The sequence below is a fragment of the Crocodylus siamensis genome, chromosome 3 (assembly GCF_052110815.1).
Source record: "Crocodylus siamensis isolate JL-2025a chromosome 3, ASM5211081v1, whole genome shotgun sequence".
In the NCBI taxonomy this organism is placed as follows: domain Eukaryota; kingdom Metazoa; phylum Chordata; order Crocodylia; family Crocodylidae; genus Crocodylus; species Crocodylus siamensis.
Window position 1 is genome coordinate 195,084,028 of NC_143397.1, and position 21,631 is coordinate 195,105,658.

At 44.5% G+C, this 21,631-nt stretch overlaps 1 protein-coding gene across 3 annotated transcripts in view; it reads left to right on the forward strand.

Moving 5' to 3' along the window:
* Nucleotides 1–21,631, forward strand: part of NKAIN3 (sodium/potassium transporting ATPase interacting 3) — a 691,062-nt gene that overhangs the window by 628,232 nt on the left and 41,199 nt on the right. The window contains exon 6 of one of the 3 annotated variants that reach the window (XM_090040059.1): nt 10,157–10,236. The exons of the other annotated variants lie outside the window; for them this stretch is intronic. Coding sequence (XP_089896185.1) covers nt 10,157–10,236 — 80 coding nt within the window. The remainder of the gene's footprint in view (nt 1–10,156; nt 10,237–21,631) is intronic. 3 annotated transcript variants of the gene reach the window in all.

Genomic DNA, 21,631 nt, shown 5'->3' on the forward strand with positions numbered 1-21,631 from the left:
TCTAGGTCTGATTGTAGCCTGTTGCATCCTTCCAGTGTGCCCACGTCCCCCCACATCTTATTGTCATCAGCAAATTTGAACAGGGTGTTTTTCACCTCCTTGTCCAAGTCACTGATGAAGATGTTGAACAGTGTGGGCCCGAGGACCGAGCCCTGTGGAACCCCACTGCCCACGTCCTTCCAGGTTTAGAAGGACCCACCCACTACCACCCTCTGGGTGCGGCCCTCCAGCCAGTTGGCGACCCATTTGACTGTGTGGGTGTCGACAGCACAGCCCCCCAGTTTCTTAATGAGAACAGGGTGAGAGACAGTGTCGAAAGCCTTCCAGAAGTCCAGGAAGACTATATCCACTGCTACACCTGCATCTAATGTAATCTAGTATATGAGAGAACATTTTTTTCAGTGTATTCAAAAAAGTGTGATGACTACCATAAATATACTCAAGTGTCAAACTGTAGGCACCCAAAATTAGTGGGCAGTTTTTAAAATGTGAGTCTTGTTTGTCTCACCCAAGTCTACAGTGTCAGATCAAAAACAATCACTCTGGAAAGTCCTTTAAACCTTGAAATCTTTCTTCCAACCTCAGGTAATAAAAAACACTTTGAAAATATTATTAGAAACTGTATAATTTTCCGTCTCCTTTTCTTTTCTAATCCCTTTTGCTTATAGATGTCCTCTGGTACATTTTAGAGAGACCATCACATAGTCATGTATTAAAATGTTAAGGTTTGTTGCCCTGTGGGGTCAGACCAACTCTCAGGATCTCAATATTGCATTGTTAGACAGGAGGGTGTGACACAATTGCACATGTACAAACACACAAATCAATTAGGTGCATACACACATGCACACTACCAGCTCAGGCACATACACATCGAAACCAGCCTAGGCACATGCATACCTATCACCAATTCAAGCACATACACACTACACACTAAAAATTAGACAAGAATCAATTGTCAATACCTGCACACTCAGTACACATACACAGATCACTAATTTATATATTACACACATAATGATATGATATATATATACACACACACACTCACCAGTTCACACACATACAACCCACCTACACATAGGTAAGTTTCCAACTTGGATGGTACAGTATGTATGTGTGTGCTTGGGTTATCTGGGATACATGGGGGAAGATTAAGGTGAGAGAGAGAGAGTTAAAGTGTAGGGAGTGAAAGTTGCCATAGTCAGGATTAGAACTGGTAGAGTAGAGAGAGAAGGTGACTAAGGAACTGAGACTGGGGTTTACTTAAGATCAAATGGCCCTGGGTTTACTCGAGGTCATTGATGCATAGGAGGGGAAAAAAAATAAAGAAGCCTGGTGGCAAGGAGGAGACAACCAGGAAAGAGAGGCAGAAACCTGGGAGCTTAGGGCTGGAAACTGGCAGACAGCTGAGAGATTTGGGAGGGGGGTGGGGCAGATAAGTGGTGGCAAGGAGGAGACAGCCAGGAAAGAAACTGAGGCAGAAACCTGGTTGCTCAGGGGAAAAGGAAAAGGCAGTGGGGATAAAATGGTGGCAAAGAAACAGGGGGTTTGGAGGCAGAGAGGAGCTCAGGACAGGTGTTGGAGGTGGCAGAGAGCCAGAAGCAGGAGAGGGAGAAATGAGACAGAAGTTAGAGAGACAGAAGTTAGAGGGACGAGGAGCAGAGATTGGAGCAGGGCTGAACCATAGCAAAGCAAAACCCAACTCAGGGGTCCAAATAACAGGTTTATTAAACAGGCAACGTGCTACACATCCCCATGAAGTTATTGATTCACACACGCGCACACACACACACACACACACACGCACTCACAATGGCAGCAGGAGAAAGAGACGTAGTGGAAGGGCTGGAGTCCAGGTAGGGAAGAGAAGCAGAGTCCAAGTCCTTGGTTGAAGAGGGGGTGAGAGGTGATAGCTACCTATCCAGACTGGAAAGGGGTCTTTGGCCAGTAGGTGTTGTCCAGAGGGGGGTTGCCAGCAGAGCCTTTGGGTGGATAGGTGGTGTGGCATGGTGCTGGTCCAGATGGAGAGGGCATCTCAAGGAGTCGGTCTTCACTATCCCTTTTATGGAGCAGACTACCTCTGATCTCCTATGGGGAGGGCCTGTCCAGGCAAGGTCAGTCCTGTTCCAGAGGGCTCCAGGCGTTCTTACTGAGCATGTGCAGCTTGGCACAATGGTGGGTTGCCTCATCTTTTGTTTCTTGAATGCTGAGAGCTGAGAGTTCCAAGAGCTGGGTCCTTGGTCCAGGTATTGGTGTTGATGGTTTGGTCATTCAGAGGGAGCTATTTTTAGACTTACTGCCATTGTCTCTCAACCACCCTCATTCATCTCCATTGATTCAGGAACCAAGTTACATAGGTGGGGTAGGTGTGAGTCATGGGTTACTCAACTGGGCATGGGGATAAGATGGAGGTGTGACAGTACAAGATGGAAACTTGACATGACTTATGCTAACTTACATATATAGGCCTAAAACACACAATATAAAAGCAGTAAAAACAAATCAATACAAAACATAATAATTATCACTTATAAAACAGTGGATATCTATATGAAAATAGCAGGGCACTTATTTGCAAAGAGGGGAGAGAAAAATAAAACTTACTACCTAAAATAAAATGTTGAAGTTTATCCTACATCTTAGCTTACTTATACTTATCTATAGGGAATAGAGAGGGAGAGAAAAAGTCAGAAATGGTTGGGGAAGAGGAGAGAATGCATTTTAAAATAAATAAAAAAAGAAAAACTGGGGGTTTTGCTACCTATTGTTAACATTTGCCTTTGTTCTTCCTTTCTTAAACCTCTCCACTGGCTTATTTCCCTCTGTAATAGGGAGGCAATTTCTAGGATCCTTTAGAGGAGCACAGGAATTTTCTGTAGAGCCATCCTAGACTAAGGTGCTAAAACTCTCTAGCAATATATCAACTATTTACTGTTGCTTCAAGCTGATAAATAGCTCTGGTTAGTTCACCCCAGTATGTGACTAGAGTGGCTCTGGGGCCTGGGGAATAGAGGTCCTGCAGGGAAACACTGCATGTGAAGACAACTGATGAAAGAGATAAATCTGGACTTTACCCAATTGATGATATTTTATTCTTGTGCAGATTCAACTACTTCCTCTTTCTTGTTGAATTCAGGTTCTTTATCCCAACTAAAATCTATAACCTAGCATTTTCAAGTGACCAACTTTCTACTGGATAGATCTTACATAATTTCCATGTCTTTTCATGAATAAATACTGATGCATTAACACACCATTAATAACATAATCCAAATAATAGGACTGATCACATCACAGGGAATCATAGGTAAGCAAAAGTATATTTTATGTAAATGAAGCCTGTCTGTCAATGGAATTTGTCTATCTCCTAAAGGGTGAAGCAAAGAGTACCAACCCTCAGGATCTTATACACTCATAAAAGATCTTTTTGATCCTAACATCCTCCAAAGTTGTTTCAAGCCAAATGACTTTACGTAGTACTAATACCTAAAATTTGCCAAAAATAAACAGTACAACAGTGACTTCACAAGCTATGGCAGATAAGTGCATACATCCTGTGAACAGCAAGTTTCTATTGTCATTTCTTACCAAAGAAGCATTGTTTGGGAGCTATTCTGTCTTCAAATCTTTTTCCTTATCTTTCTAAGCTTCCCTCTCCAAACTTAAAAAGAAATTTTATTAAAGGGGTATGGGTGAAAGCATTGAATTTATAGTCAGAAAAATATATAGATGTCAGCTATCCAGCAATAAATAATTCTCAGAATTATCGAGGACAGCAGGAGTGACTCTTTTGGTCAGTAGTGTGCTACACTCTTCGTAGGCAGGGAGATTGTGACAGCCATTACCCAGTGTTGTCCACAGGTGAACAAACATCCTTTCTTTTAATGGGCTGGCCATAGTGAGCCTCCAAAGAAGTTTTGCAGCTTCCAAGCTCAGCAGGTAGTGAACTTTCAAAAAACCATTTCACACTGGCCATTTAGCATCCGGCATAACTGCAAAACAAGGGAGAGAACAATTCCCTAAGGATATGGATTATGTTCTGCAGCAACCACAGATAAAATAACTACCTTTTTCTGTAACCGGCAATTATCTGTGGGGTGCTGAAAATTCCTCTCCCTAGTTTTTTAAGTGTCTCTCTGCAAGACAGTAGTTAATGACTGGACTCCATGCAGCGTTCCTTTCTGCTAACCGAATATCAGTACTGTTAAAGTGACTTTTTTAATGCATAGGGTGTATATCTGAACAGAAGATAAGTTATTTTCAGGGGGCTTTATTCCTGGTGGCTGTAGATTTCCAGATAAAAAATAATTGTAAGTAATTGTAGTAGTTGTAAGAATCTATAGTGGACATCATTCAGAATCCATTAATTAGGCCAGAGATAAATAAATTAGTTATTCAGTAGAATCCTTAGACTAAATTTGTGTTTTGCAATAATCCTGTGCAAATATTGCTGTCCCCTCACCATTTAAACAATAGGAAACATACATCCTAAAAGATGACTGAATAAGATGCAAAGAATCATTTGATAGATTTTTGCTACAGAAGCCTGAGTGGTCTATTGCAGCTGAAAGATGCATAGAAATACTTCCTAGGATGAGAACAGAAATTCATATACCTCTGTAGCTAATAGCTACTTTTCCTTTGCTGTCTCAGTCCTGGGAAGCAGCTGAGACATGAATGTAAAAAGCAGGAAATTCTAATCAAATTTCTAAAAACAAAAAATACTTCATAATTTAAATAAACAACAACAAATATGTATAAATGAACTACCAGCCACACGCAGATACAGCATATTTTGTCAGAAGAAATTATTAATTCCATTGCTTTATGCAGACCTGCATTTTGTCCTAAAAGCCATTTCAATGGGAAAGGCCATTAGCATCAATAGGAATATTTATATAGATTACAGGGAGCTTTTGCTCAGGCCCTTTTTACCTCATTTCTCCATGCATAAAATGGGAATTATTCTTTCCTTTTCTTTGTTTTCTATTAAGACTGCTTACTCTTTGAGGGCAAAAATGGTCTCTTACTCTGTACAATACTTAATACTTTTTTTTACAAACAAGTGTCACATTCCCCAACCCCTGCCTCCTTTCCTACCCCCTTGCTCCCAGGCTTAGTTACCTGCATGTTTTATACGTTCCCACTCCTACGGCCACCCCCTACTATGTAGCCCCCCCCGCTCTGGTCTTCTGTATACTTTCTTGTACCTTGAGCCTTGTCACGTGAACATTAACATTTTCTAATAAATTTGAAGTCGAGGCCAGGCATCTGTATTCAAGAAGCTTTTATAAGATCAACCAATGGCTATGAACCACAAATAGTATTTCAGGCAAGTTTGGAGATCAGATACTTGTTACACATCTCATCTGACATGTGATTAAAATCGTCCCTTTGGCAGACAAACATGTGTCAGCACTAGGGAACTGTAATATTCATTAGCCTCATTTTCAATGCAAAATATGTGATTGAAGGAATAAATGAGTTGCTTTAGGTTGTATAGTTGCTTGTATTTGCAACTAGTGACAACAGAATTATGTTTGGTATGTAACAGTTGTGGCAGGCCAGTAGGGAGCACTCTTGCACTGAACTACCCACCTCACTGCATCTGACCACCTACCAAGCTCTGAGTGCCACCCCTGGGGCACCTCACGTTTGGCTGACCCCTTTCCTGGAGCACATCTGCAAGCCTGGGGTAACCACTGCCACCACCCAGGAATCTGATCTTTTTTCAGGCCCTGTGTTCCCTGGGATACACAGGCCTTGTAGACCTTGAGGGTTCTTGACCCACTGCGAGAACTTGGGGTGCTTCCTGAAGCACAGCAGCCTCTCTTAATTCAGCGGAGCATAGGGAGCATAAGACATGCCCTAATCCCTCTCTCAGCAAGTCCACCAAGCTTGTTATAGTGGAGAGCTTTATTAGTTAAAGAGGGTAGGGAAGTGTCATAGAATAGCCCAGAGCAAACACTACCAGCTTAGTCCCCTTTTGACAAACCTCTACCTTACAGTAAGCTATATTTCTAGACAAGTGTGAGGTAAGTTACTCGCATGTTCATCAGCAGCCTAGAAGAGCTCCAGAGGCCATGTGCTTACTCCATGTTCCCCAATATGGCTCCCCCCTTCCAGGAAAAAGGGACCCTTAAATAACCTTTCTGACCTCATCTTCCAGACCCAATCAGGGCAGGTATTGTTTGAGGTAGACCAACCAGTTTGAAAAGCATCACTGTTCACCTACAAGGGTGACATGGCTCAAACCCCTGCCCTCTTGCCATGAAGTCAGTGCTTAAAACAATAGAGGGATTGAGTTCCCACCCTCTTACCTGTCCTTGGGCACATAGGCAGAGTGAGTTGCTTAGCAACTGGAGTGATAGACACATGAGTGGTTGGTGGGAGGAGCAGACTACCCCCAGGGAGAGGAGGAGGCTGGAACAGGATTGCTCCACAACAGTAATTTATCAAACATAAATACCCTGTTCACTCTCGCTTCCAGCATCCCCTTTCTGCCACTTTGTGATATAGGATACTGGGCAAGGTGGAGTTGTGGTCTGACCCAGTAAATTGCAGTTGTTATGTCCTTAAAAAAATGGATTCTCTTCTCTAGTTTCCTTCAGGTGACAATCTCTAGTTGTGATGTGTCTGAAAAATGTAAAATATTTTATGTAGCAAGAGATGTTTGTAGAGTGTTGGTACCTCTTCTATCACATGACCTCAGTAAACAATGATCCTTCTCAGTGAGTTGAGAAAGCCACAGTATATGCCCACTAATAGGATTCTGTTGCCATGAATAACATTTCTTCCAAAAAGTAAATTGGTAACTATACCATTTACTGCCACACAAAAAATAGCTGAATACGCATCCAAATAAAAGTCTTTTTAAAGATATGTCCCATTGCTTCTATAACTGTATATTGCATATTATTGTATATTGTAAATTATAGATTGTTGAATATTGTAATATATGGTTCTGAAGGAACACTGAATGTGAAAGAAATAAAGTACATCACAAGAGCAGTAGTCATTCTAGGGCTGGCATGCTGGCTGGTTAGGATGAAGCTATGCTCATTTAGCCTTCATCAGATGGCCCTGTGGCCTTACTACAAGATATCTGTGCTCAATTCCCAGCTAAGGTGTCTGCTGCTGATGTCAGTGGGAAAGGTCATTGACATCAATAGGAATATTTCTATAGATTACAGGGAGCTCAGGCCATTTTTACCTGGTTTCTCCCTGCATAAAATGGGAATGATTCTTTCCTTTTCTTTGTTATCTATTAAGACTGTTTGGGGAGAAAATGGTCTCTTACTCTGTATTTGTACAATACTTAGTACACAGTGGGCACACCTACACAAGATGCTAACATCACAGTAGACTAATTCTACTGTGCATTAGTGCAGCTGGCAAAAACCATGTTAATGCACCATAGAATTAATCTATGCTGTGTTAATGTCATAAAAACTGTTTGTCTGTGCTAATGAGCGGTAGTGCCAATTATGGTGCATTAATGAATGTGTAGACACGTCCAGTGGGACTCTGAATTTATTTGCGGCCTAAAGTTGATACTGAAATAACAGTAGTTGGTTGTAGTGTGACTAAATATTTATTGTATACTATGAATTGATGAAATATTTATTGGAAAAGGAATTATATACAACAATAGACTCTTCTTTTCCCATATAAATATGATATACAAATTTTTTCCACCAAGGCACTTAACTGCATCTTTCTTACCATTCATTTGCTTCTGGATTCCCAGGCTAGTCTTGATGAAGTTGAATTCCCATTCACTGAATTCACAGGGTGAAAAATACAAAAAAAGCATGGCATCTTATAGACAAGTCTAAACATTATACAGGCATACCTCGTTTTATTGCGCTTCGCTTTATTGTGCTTCACAGATATTGCATTTTGTACAAATTGAAGGTTTGTGCTCATTTACCATTCCGAAAATCCTAGGGCCCTTAGCCCTTATGCTAAATCTACTCTGCCTGTGCTCTATAAATGGAACAAAGAAGCCTAGATGACAGCACATCTGTTTACAACATGGTTTACTGAATATTTTAAGCCCACTGTTGAGACCTACTACTCAGAAAAAAAGATTCCTTTCAAAATATTACTACTCATTGACAATGCACCTGGTCACCCAAGAGCTCTGATGGAGATGTACAACGAGATTAATGTTGTTTTCATGCCTGCTAACACAACATCCATTCTGCAGCCCATGGATCAAGGATTAATTTCGACTTTCAAGTCTTATTATTTAAGAAATACATTTTGTAATGTATTACATTTTGTAAGGCTATAGCTGCCATAGATAGTGATTCCTCTGATGGATCTGGGCAAAGTAAATTGAAAACCTTCTGGAAACGATTCACCATTCTAGATGCCATTAAGAACATTCGTGATTCATAGGAGGAGGTCAAAATATCAACATTAACAGGAGTTTGGAAGAAGTTGATTCCAACCCTCATGAATGACTTTGAGGGGTTCAAGACTTCAGTGGAGGAAGTAACTGCAGATGTGGTGGAAATAGCAAGAGAACAGAATTAGAAGCCTGAAGATGTGACTGAATTGCTGCAATCTCATGATAAAACTTTAATGGATGAGGAGTTGCTTCTTATGGATGAGCAAAGAAAGTGGTTTCTTGAGATGCAATCTACTCCTGGTGAAGATGCTGTGAACATTGTTGAATGGACAACAAAGGATTTAGAATGTTACATAAACTTAGTTGATGAAGCAGCGGCAGGGTTTGAGAGGATTGACTCCAATTTTGAAAGAAGTTCTACTGTGGGTAAAAGGCTATCAAACAGCATTGTATGCTACAGAGAAATCTTTCATGAAAGGAAGAGTCAATCAATGCAGCAAACTTCATTGTTGTCTTATTTTAAAAAATTGCCACAGCCATCCCAACCTTCAGCAACCACCACCCTGATCAGTCAGCAGCCATCAACATCGAGGCAAGACCCTCCACCAGCAAAAAGATTATGACTCACTGAAGGCTCAGATGGTGGTTAGCATTTTTTAGCAATAACGTATTTTTTAATTAAGGTATGTACATTGTTTTTTAGACATAATGCTATTGCACATTTAATAGACTGCAGTATAGTGTAAACATAACTTTTATATGCACTGGGAAACCAAAGAATTCATGTAACTGGCTTTATTGCGATATTCGCTTTATTGCGGTGGTCTGGAACCGAACCCGCAATATCTCCGAGGTATGCCTGTAATGCATTGCCATTGAGAGAGACCCTTGTTGGCTCTATTTAATCCAAAGCCAAAGAGCAGGGTAGCTGGTTTAGGATAGGGCGCTTTTCAAACTAATTAGCTCTGCTGAGAAACAAAGCTTATTAACTTTTTATGCTAACAAAGCTATTCTGCATTCAGTGCACAAGCTTCTCTGTTAAGAGCTATGATAAGTATCTCTGTTTAGCATTTCATTATGCCATGTAGACATATCCTGAAGAATCTTACTAAGAATGAAGACCTGGAATACTTGGGCTTAATTGTGTTTCATTTCAAATCATTTTGACCACATAAACAGGATTTTACCTCAGCAATAGATATTTATTATTTCTGATGTGGAAATCTTGAGAGAAACAGAGAGTGGGTTCTTATGACATCAGTTGTCCACATAAGCCTTTGTTGCCTTTTGATTTTTACTCATCACTAGTTTATTCATTTGAATCACATAAATCAAGGCTCAAATTCTGTTGTCTTCACTTATTTAACTTCCACTGATTTCACTCTATTGATTTGTACTTATGTAACTTATATTTGACTCACAAAGTTCTCATATTGCACTTCCCCTATAGGTTACACACTCATGCACTTCAGTGGGAATTTCAGCTGAGTCATCAACTCAGACCCCCTGAAGAGCCATGTTCACAAACCAGTCTTTGGTTGCATGTGGTGCAACTCTGCATACATTAACGTTCCTACTTGGACCCCTGCACAACTGTTTGACCACATCATGCATAAGAACAAATGAACAGAAAGAGGCTGGGTAGAGAGCTTTCTGTAAGCAAGTTTCATATACGTTTCATTTACTTGTCTTTCTGTTTCTTTATGATTCAGATTCATTTTCCATGTTTGTTTCAGTTGGTGTGATTGTATTTTCATTTCCATTTATTCATTTTTGGAACTGTTGTATTTTCAGTTGATTTCATAGGTGGACTTGATTCATACTCCTACCGACAAACCCACCAGGAGCTTGTTGAGTTAAAGCCCGTTAAGCCTGTAAGTAAGGTTTTGGTCACATGAACAATGTAAGTCCATCTAACTGGAGTGACAGCTAATTCACTGCTAAAATAGTTTTAGCATGAGTTTGCCAATCACTTCATTACCACTAAATATGCTGAAATGAATTCATTTAAAACAAGCTAACAGTTGTTTTTTACTGGCTCATATCCACCAACATGATAATGACTTCTCATTTTGTTGTGGCTAGCTATGCCTTTACACACTATGCAATGCCTGGCTTTAGAATAAGGAGTTTCAGGACTGAAGGGGAGAAATTTCTTTGAGGAGCAGTGCTGCTAACTGGCAGCTACTGAAATAATACATGGAACTCGATGAAATAACCTGTTTCAGGGAAATGCAGACTCCCATACTTTTGTCCAGATTTCTATAGCTACTACATGGGTCAAGTAGTCTAACCTGGAGAAAATGACTTGCTGAAATAGAGCAAGTGGGTAAACATGGTGTGTCACTCACGGGGGCAGAATCAAGGGAGATGCAGTGGTATGGTTGCACCCCCTTCAGCAGTGACAGTCATGTGCCAGTGGCTCCAATTCCCTGGGGCCTAGGATACCTGGGTCCCCTGCAGTGTCTGAGGAATGGCTAGAGCCCTGGGCTGGAGTGGGACACCCAGGGGGACCAAACAGGGAACATGTAAGGAAAGGGGGACCTGCCCACTGCTGCTGCTGTCCCCAGCTGACTCAGGGTCATGAAAACCTCAAGGCTCCTCCTGCCCTACTTCAGTTGGGCGCTGCCAGGAGTGGCATGGGACACTAGGTCACTAGTGGCTCCCTCCACTGTGCTTCCCCTGCTGGCTTGAAGGGAGCATCTGCAGAGAGTGATGGGCAGGGCTGGGGAGGGTGTGTCAATGGGTGATCCCCCGCCTTCAAGCACCAGCTTCTGTAGGCAGGGAGCAGGAGCACCTGGAAGGAGGGGATTGCCCACTGACGGTACCATCCTAGCCTTGCCCAGCTTTCCACGCAGCTGCTCCTCACAGCTGGAGCCCTCAGGCCAGCAGGGGAAATGAGATGGGGAAGGAGGGAGCAGGAACATAGCACCCTGTGCAGCTTCTTACTACAGCCCCCAGGAGCCCCCAGATCAGCCAGGGACAGCAAAAGCAGCAGGCAGAGGCCCGCTTCTTGCACCCAGAGGCAACTTCTGTTGGAGAAGGGAGCAGGTACCAAGAGCAGTAAGGGAAGTCTTATCTGTTTTAAGGACTCCACAAAGTCCCCAGCAACTGGTTCACCTACTGTGGGGGTCTCAGCAGTCCCTGCAACTTCCCCTGTGGCACTGGTAGCATCTCTTGCATCCCCCTTTTCAAATTCCTGGATCTGCCCATGGTCACTCATACTCCATTATCTTTTCACTCCAAGTGGCTTTCTTCCACAGTTAAATGGTCATTTATTTTAGTCTAGTCAAACAAAATATAGCTGTCTTGAACATATAATGGAAAGTTTTAGACTATATCTTTTTTGATTTTTTGTACTTGTAGATAAATTTGACCACAGGGAAATATTAGTAATGCATCTTTTGGCAAAAACTCAGATACCTTCAGATATATGATCGTTCACAGTACTTTGGTGATGAAGAATCATTTGGAAATTCTTGTTAGATGTTCATATGTTGCTGCTCTGATGCTTTTTGTGCTATCAAATTTATAAGACACTTTTTATGCATCTTAAACGTAAGGTGAAACTAGAGAACAACCGACTGACTGAATTTGACATGATGGAACTTACTATATTATATTTAACATCTAAGAGAATTAAAATGGGATTTGAGGTAGTTTTTGTTTTCCTCGTGTGTGTGTCGGGGGTATTAATTTAAAGAAAATAGTTACTAACAAAATGTTTGGATTGGAAATATGCAACCTGACACTGGGATTGGGGTTTTAGAGTGTTCAAATACAATGTTTCATCTGTGCGCTGCAGCTTTTAGTAATAGAAATGTATTTGAGAAAAAGTTTTTTCCACCATTCCAGTAATTTTATATTGTGGGATTATGAAAAGGATAAGAAACTATTACAACTTGATAGTTTAGCAAGAGGCACGTTAAGACAGCTATGACAAAATAGTGATCAGCTTTTGATCACATTGACTACATCCTTGTGGAGGTAGGATCTGTATTTACAAAATTAGTGTACTGTTTGTTGAACAGGGATGTAGAAGGATTGCCAGAGGGATGTGTTTACTAATTGCAGTGTTTGAGATACTGGAAGGCAAAAAAGGAGTTGGTACACCAAAGGAATGTGACCAACTGCTATATTTGCATTTCTAGTTAAAATGCTTTCTACTTCTGGGGGCTAAGAGATTATAATAGTGTTGGTTCGAAAGAACACAACTTCTCTTCCCCATGTGTTAGACAAAGAATTGAGGATGGTTGAGATTTTTTCAACAAATACAATATTATTGAAGAAATATGGAAGTAATATTTTTTTTCTCAGAAAGGGTAAGCATAGGTGAATAGATATCTGCATACAATTGAGTTATGGGTACAAATGTAAAGTTACACCTTAGATTATACACTGAGATAAAATACAAAGAAAGAATGCAGATTTTATTCATAGTTCATTTGTTGGAAGTATGCTTTGTGGGAATAAATTATATCTGTTAAATAGGAGTCTTGCCATTCTCACCAAGTTCTTTGAGAATAACTTGTGAGATCTAACAAGACAATAGCTAGCCATCCTATTAGACAAAACAATAATACAGATTCCTTAATGATCTCATATCTGCATGCACTGGCAGGATACAAACATAAATAGGGAGGAAGAAAGTATTTCAGTGTTTGTGGTAAATTTAGGTTAAAAGCCAAACTGCAGAAAACAATTTGGGTAGCCAGTGAACTGTGCTATCTGCTAGTTTGCAGATGCTTATCAGCGTGCAGCACATCAGCTTGCCTGGTTAATTTCTTTCAGTAAGATAATTGCTATCTGTATCAGTTGTAGATGGTTCAGGAATGTTACTGGCCCCATGAGAAACATGACTTTCAGTATCCAAACTATGACAAACTCCATTCCTTTTAAACTTGGCAGCTGGAGGTGATTGAAAAAGGTACTTGTTAAATGGATTAAGAGCCTTAATAAAGGTTATGCACTGTTCACTGTCTTTATCACTTTACTCCTGGGAAAAAAACGTTATTCCGTCCTTTACTATGGATTATAATCAAGCTGTGCACATTCATTTTGCTCTTCCTGTCTTCATGTCAGTGTGATTTTTTGCAGGCATTAAGCTAAGAAAGTGATGTAGAATTACCTCTTCTTCTTTGTTTGTTGGGTAATCAAATACCAGGGTTTCTTAACTCTCTTTAACCATCTCTCACTATGCCACACCTTGTTCTTTGTTAGTTATCCTGTGTGGTCTGGACATCACATTATAAGGCTTTCATAGAAGTCTCTCATAAATTAACAAAACATAGCATATAAAATGCAAGGTTGTTTGCCCTTATCAAACTTACATAAGAGTTCTTGAGTCATCAGCTGTGGATAATTCATTTTCTTGGTTATGCCTAGTTCATCATATCTGTCTAGTATTGCCATAATTATTAATGATTAGCAAGTCTAAGAATAGTTACCCTTTTCACTCTTAAAGGGAGGCTGAAATTAAATGCCTTTTCATGGAGAATATTTCTTAATACACATATGAATGAGCAGAGCCTGTCAGCTTGTTGTTAGTTATTCCTGTGGTCCCACCTATTCATCTGGCACTCCACAATACAAGTAAAGACAGATCCCCAGCCCTGAGGAAAATAAAGGAAGACAATGACAAAGACAAGACGAGGGAAGAAAATGATGAGGGAGAGAGCATCAATTATGAATGCGTTCCTTGTAGAGGCTAAGATACACGGGTTATAAAGTGTATCAGACCAAAAGTACATTATATTTTCACTTGGTTCTAGGGCAACGTCAAGAGTCATGTTAGTGAAGTTACTGAAGGCTTTGACATGCCACTGAGGAAGGTAATAGGATGAAAATAAGAAACGCCAAAGTGTATGAAAATCTATTAGTACTTATCCATGTCCAGTCACTTTTTAATGGGCTAGCCCATTGCTCTAGAGCAATATATACCTAACTTTTGATACCTGAGGCATATTTTTTTTCCTTGATTAAAAATGGCAGAACTTTTCACTCTTGTACCTGAAAAGGTATAGGTATATGTATGTATTTTTCAAATAGGTGTAAGTGCAGAAAAGAGAGTAGTGGGGTGGGGGGGGGGCTTGAGGTTAAAAACTCTGAGGATCACTAATCAATCTGGTACCACTTAAGGACAGCAGGAGCAGGATAGCACCCTGCTTTGCCCTGTTTTTCCTACTGTCTGCCCCGTGCTGAACCCTCAGGGGGAAAGGTAGCCCCTGCTGCTGAGGCTGGCACTGCAAGATTTCACACACTCGTGGCATCCTTCTGCTAGCCCTGGGAGCCTAGAAGGAGTGGAGGAGGCAAGGTGGGCTGTGCTCCACCTGTGCATCCACCCACTCTCAGCAGAGCGTGCTGCTAGGAGCATGGGGGGGTGGGTAAAGAGCACTGGCAACAGGGGCTGCCCTAAGGTTGAGGAAGGGCAGGGGAGGGCAACAGTGGCATTCTTCAGAAGAGCAGCTACAGAGACTGCTGGAGTAACTGGGGCAGGTGCAGGGTGCAGCATGTAGAATTTGTTAAATGAACTGCTGAATACAGGACGCATGCAAAGAGCATCCCATTTATTTTAAAATAGTGAGCAAATAATTTTTTTTGCCAGGAGGGGCCAGGTGCTGCGAGACCTTCTTAAAAGCAGCCCTGGAACCAATCACCAGACTCAGGCTCAGTTGACCCTATTTAAGGGGGTGAGTGTGGCAGACATAATTTCCCAGTTTCAGTGCAGAGGCATTAAAAGGACTTTGGCTTTTTAGAGTTCAGACATTGCTGCTGATACCCACATTCACTTGAATCAGAACTAAAATTCAAATTGTCACAAGTCAGTGAAGTAAGGGTCTTGACCCCCCAGGCCTCCTGCTAGTCTGGGGCTGCTCTGCCCTCACTCAAATTGCTGCTATTCTGGGTGCACATGTAAACACTGCACCTAGGAACAGCTGACTCTGGCATGAACTGCACTGGAGTTTATTGCATCAGAGTAATTGCACGTGTAGCTGCGTCCTGTTAGTGCTAGCTCAAGTTTGGAGCTGTCACAACTTAAGGCTAAAAACCTTCTCTGACTGTCCCCCACCTGCACAGCTGTGACTTGCCATGACAGGGCTAGCAAACAGAGACCTATAAGGAGCTTGTACTGTGATTTGCCACTACAGGGTTGGTGAGTCAGGACAGGCTCCTATGCTTACTGTAGGTGGAAGAGTGTGAGATAGGTTGTTGGAAGGGGACATGAAACTGCGAAGGTGGAGAATTAATGGGATGCGGGTGGGAATGAAATGAAAGGTGGAAAGGAAATGGGAGTGGGGGTCATGCCCTTTTCCTCCACAGGGCTGGGCACCACCCTTTTCCCCCATGAGCCTGAGTTGGGGCCTGGCCATGCCCCCTTCTGCCTGCAGAGCTAAGCCATGACCCCTTCTTTCTCTGTGGGGCTGGGTTAGGGCTTCGCCATACCCTCTTCCTCTACAGACATTGGTCACAACTCCTTCCCTCCTGTTGGGCATGGGCCATTCACTCTTTCCCCTGTGGGCCAAGTTGGAGCCTGGCCATGCCCCCTTCTGACAGGGCTGGCCTATACCGCCTTCCCTCTCCATTGGACTGAGCCAAGCTCCTTTCCCTATAGAATCATAGAATCATAGAAGTAGGGTCGGAAGGGACCTTGTAGATCTTCAAGTCCGACCCCCCTCCTGGGCGGGAAAAAAAAAAAAAAACTGGACTCAAATGAGTCCAGCCAGGCAGGCATCAAGCCTCTTCTTAAAGATCCCCAGGGTAGGAGCCAGCACCACTTCCCTTGGAAGTTGGTTCCAGATCCTAACTGCCCTGACTGTGAAGTAGTTCTTGCGGATGTCTAATCTAAACCTACTCTCCAATAATTTGTGTCCATTGTTCCTTGTCATGCCAGGGGGCACTAGGGGAAACAGTGTCTCCCCCAACCCTTCTGGTCCCCCCAGTGAGTTTATAGACAGTCACCAGGTCCCAGAAGGTACCTGAGCAGATCATCGAGTCCAACCCCTGCCATGGCAGGAAAGAGTACTGGGGTCAAACGACCCCAGCAAGGTGTTCATCTAACCTCTTCTTAAAGACCCCCAGGGTAGGAGCCAGCACCACTTCTCTTGGAAGCTGGTAACAGATCCTAGCCGCTCTGACAGTGAAGTAGTGCTTTCTGATATCTAGCCTAAATCTACCCTCTGCCAGCTTGGGACTGTTATTCCTAGTCAATCCTGGTAGTGCTCAGGGGAACAGCGACTCCCCCAGTGCCTGCTGGTCCCCTCTGACTAGTTTGTAACAGGCCACTAGATCCCCCCTCAGCCTTCTCTTGTGGAGGCTGAACAGGTTCAGGTCCCATAGCCTCTCCTCATAGGGCTTGCCTTGCTGCGCCCTGATCATGAGAGTGGCCTTCCTCTGGACCCTCTCCATGTTGTTCATATCCCTCTTGAAGTGCGGTGCCCAGGACCAGACACAGTACTCCAGCTGTGGCCTGACCAGTCCTGCATAGACGGGGAGGATCACCTCCTTGGATCTGCTTGAGATGCATTTGTAGATGCATGACAAGGTATGGTTGGCCTTCCTGACTGCATCCCCACACTGCCGACTCACGTTCATCTTGGCATCAGTGATGACTCCAAGATCCTCTTCTGCCTCTGTACTGATGAGAAGGGAGTTCCCAAGTCTATAGGTATGCTGCTGGTTCTTCCTCCCCAGGTGCATCACCTTGCACTTTTCAGTGTTGAATCCCATCTTATTCTCGTCTGCCTACCCCTGTAACCTGTCTAGGTCCGATTGTAGCCTATTCCTTCCTTCTAGCATGCCCACATCCCCCCACATCTTAATGTCATCAGAAAATTTGAACAGGGTGCTTTTTACCCCCTTGTCCAAGTCACTGATGAAGATGTTGAACAGTGTGGGCCCAAGGACTGAGCCCTGGGGAACCCCACTGCCCACATCCCTCCAGGTTGAAAATGACCCATCAACCAGCACTGTCTTGGTGCGGCCCTCCAGCCTGTTGGTGACCTATTTGACTATGTAGGTGTCAACACCACAGTTCCCCAGTTTCTTAATAAGAATGGGGTGAGAGACAGTGTCAAAGGCCTTCCTAAGGTCCAGGAAAACTATGTCCACCGCTACCCCTGCATTTAAGGATTTGGTGATCTGGTCATAGAAGGCCACCAGGTTGGTCTGACAAGATCTGCTGCTAATGAACCCGTGTTGGTTGCCCTTAAACATAATCTCCCCTGCTGGCCCCTTGTGGACATGTGCCAGAATAATTCTCTCAAAAAGCTTCCCCAGGATCGAGGTAAGACTAACTGGCCTATAGTTTCCTGGGTCCTCCTTCCTCCCTTTTTTGAAGATGGGAACCACATTGCCCTCTTCCAGTTCTCTGACACCACACCAGAGCACCACGAGTGCTCATAAAGCCATACCAAGGGTCCCGCAATGACCTCAGCTAATTCCCTCAGTACTCTGGGGTGGAGATCGTCTGGACCGGCTGATTTGAATACATCCAGTCCCTCCAGAAGTTCTCTAACTAGTTCCTCACTAACCTTTGGCCTAAGCACGCCTCCCCTGAGGTGTAAGGGGGGCCCAGAGCGGGGTGGCTGTTCCAGTCCCTGCTCAGAAAAATGGAGGCAAAGAAATCATTAAATAGGTTAGCTTTGTCTTCTGGTGTGACGACCAAATTTCTGAGCATGTCTTGCAAGGGCCCCACGTTACCCAGAACCTTCTTTTTGCCCCCTATGTATTTAAAAAAGGACTTCTTCTCCTTGATCCGGGAAGGTAGTCTCAGTTCCATCTCCACCTTTGCCTTCCTGACTGCCCCACTACATCCCCGAGCAACTCCCTTTTAGCTAGGAGACATTCCTGAATGCTTTTGGTGAGCCATGGGGTCTTTTGCGCCCACCTGTCCCCTTTGATCCATGTTGGAATTACAACCACTCTTCTTGGACACCTGGCTTCCCTCCCCTCCAGGACCTCAGTGCTTCCCTGACTATTCTCCTTAGCTTATTGAAGTCCACCCTCCTGAAATCTAGGGCTGCTGCCTTGCTGTAGGCCTTTGCCACCTTGCACTGGATGGTGAATTCCAGCAGGCAATGATCGCTGTCACCCAGGTGGTCGAGTATCTGCAGCCCCCTCACCAGGTTTCGCCAGTAGCTAGCACCAGGTCCAACAAGGCGTCTCCCCTGGTGGGGCTGTGCACCTCCTGGGTTAGATGGAGGTCCTGCATTCTGGCTAGGAACCTATGTGAGCGTTCAGACCTGGCTGACTGTTCTTCCCAGCAGATGTCCAGGAAGTTCAGGTCCCCCATTATGACCACATCCTTTGACTTCGCTACCTCCATGAGCTGACTTAAGAATTCCTGTTTGAGCTCTTCCCCTTGGTTTGTAGTAGACCCCCACCGTTAAGTCTCTTTCCCCTCGACTGCCTTGTATTCTAACCCAGAGCAGTTCAGAGTGCCCCTCCTCTGACTCTTTGCTAATTGATGAGGCTGTGTATTCTTCCTTAATGTAGAGCTCCACACCCCCATCTTTCCTCCCTGTCCTATCCCTCCTGTACATCATATAGCCCTTGATATTCACCGCCCAGTCATGCATTGGGTCCCACCACGTTTCAGTGAGCCCCACTATGTCTTTGTTTGTGTTCCTCTTGCTTGTTTCCCATACTTTGAATGTTTGGGTAGAAGCATTTGAGGCCTCCTGTGAGTGTGTGCACTTCCCCCTACTTTCAGCATTGTCCTGGTCCCTGTTGCTTACCTGTGTGTATGTTCCACTCATCGGTCTAGGCTGGACTGTACTTGTGGGTGTTGGCAGTCTAAAGCTTCCTCCGCCCTTGTCTTCCCCTTCCTCCAACGAGCCTAGTTTAAAGCCTGCCAGAGGAGATTCGCCAACCTAGAAGAAAACACACACTTACCTTTAGGGGAAAGGTGGAGCCCATCCCATCTGAGCATGTCTCTCATCATGATGTGTAGGTTGTTGTTGAGGAAGCCAAAGCCGGCTTTGAGACACCATTCCCGAAGCCGCCAGTTGGTGACTGCGATGCACGTCCGCTCACTGGTAGGACAGAAGAGAAAACCACTTGTGTACCTACCTCCTTCAGCACACCCCCCAGAGCATGGTAGTCCGCCATCAGGTGATCAGGGCTTCTCCTGGCCGCATCATTAGTACCCACGTGGATTAGGACCATGGGGTAATAATCAGTGGGCTGGATCATGGCCTGGATCATCCCCTTCATGTCCTGAATCTTTACTCCAGGTAGGCAATAGACCTCATGTGTCGAGGGGTCGTGGCGACAGATGGGGCCCTCCGTACCTCTCAGAATGGAGTCGCCTATGACGATCACTTGACACTTTTTCTCCGGGACTGCTTAGTTCCTTCAGCCTGCTCGGATCATGGAGAGTGTGGAGTTGCCTCCTCTCCGGTTGCCTCCTCCCCCTCCTTCTCCTCCAGTGTTGCCAGGGCCTCGGACCTGTTCTCCAGCCAGACTGAAGGAACTGGCACTGCTGTGTTACGAGCAGCCCTGGTTCTGGAGGTGACCATCTGCCACTCTGCAGTGGAGGGCACTTCCCGCGGTGCTTCTTCCTTGGGTGTGTGGCCCCGCAGGGAAAGAAAATAGCCATTAATTTCATCCTCTGCCTCCCTGATTCCCCTCAGCCTGCTAACCTCCTCCTGGAGCTCCCTCACCTGCACCTCCAGGGCCCAAAGGTGGGCATCTGCAGGACAGGTGTGGGGGTCCCCAATCCCTGCCCCCCAGGCCTTGCTGGGCAACTTCCTCAGGCTAGAGGGTAGGGAGATGCCAGCCCCCCCAGGGGTTCTGGCTGAGTGGAGACCTCAGACAAACCCCGCGTAGGCTGCGCCACCCGGGCAGGGGCCCTGGCAGCACTCCATGTCAACACCATCATAGGAGTTGCTGCTTGTTTATGGCTTAGTGCAGTGCCTTCGCCCTGCCCTAGCAGGAGTCTCCCTCCTGGCCTTTCTTGCTTGCCCACCGGCGTGAACGCTGACACAAATGCCGGCGCACTCTTATAGAGTGTGCCTGTTTGCGTGCTCTGTTCACATGCTGCGGTTCAGGAGCGTGGCTCCCTACCAGCTCAGCTAAGAGGGATCCGGGGGACTTCCCCTCTGGATCCGGCTCAGCTGCGTCTGGTCCCTCTGCCCACTTACCTTAGGGGGATCAGTGGCTGCTGCCCCCACTGCTGGCTCCACTGCTGCTGCGTCCATCTCCGCCTCCAGTCAAGTAAGGAGGCACACATGCATGCGGGACCCACGTGGGTCTGGATCCCTCCTCTCCTCCCTGCTCCTGACTCCCATATAGTGCCTGCTGTGCTCACCTGGGTGCTGGAGCAGGAGCACCAGCTAGATTTGGCCTACCAGGCAAAAAGGTTGAGCACCACTGATCTAGGCTTTAAGAACCAGGAAGCCTAAGCTAATATCCCCCTTTCATAGCACCTGCTTGTCTGTCATAATTATAACACAATGTTCTTCTTTTGCTGTGTAGATGAGATTCAGTGATTGTACAGGTATAACCAGATTAGCTGGTCCTCTGCCTTTCCAAGCCCTTGCATGATTTGCCATGGCAGAGTGTACCAACCTGCCTCTGTGCATGATGTATTCACTGTGGAATTAGTATGAAGGACCTCATGGATTTTTTCCAGAATACACTGATAAAAAACATGGTAATGTGCTGGCAAGTGAGGATGCAGAAAAACAGCTGATACATGATGGAAGGAGAGGTGGAAGGAAAGTTGTATGTACCCAATTCAAACATATTTGATATAATCAAGTCAGATGAGAAGATTATGAGCTAGCATTCAGAAATGTTCATATTTTTAATATAGATGAAGCCAAAAAGAATCTGTCACTCTGTAAATTTCTGACTTACATCCCTAGTAACAGTACTTTCCCTCCAACTTAGTCACCTTCATGGCACATTTGCCCATTAACAGAAAGAAAGCACTGGCTCCTTCAAAGTTAACATGTCACACTATCTCTTTCTCATGGGCAACTGGTACCTCCTGAGTCGGGGGGGCACTTGCCCCCCCAGAAGCCAGTCAACGACTGGGGAGGGTGTCCCCTGCAGCCGATCATACCAACCAGATGGGGGCCCACAGCCAATCACACTGACCCAGAAATGGCAGCGGCACACCGCTGGCACTTCTGGGTGTGTGCAATCGGCCAGAGGGATCACTTCTCTTGGCTCCCCCACTGCCCAGCCAGCACTCTCAGGGAGGGCACCAGTGCTCTCACCTGCCTCCTCTGCCCAGGAATGCTGACTGTCAAGGGGTGTACC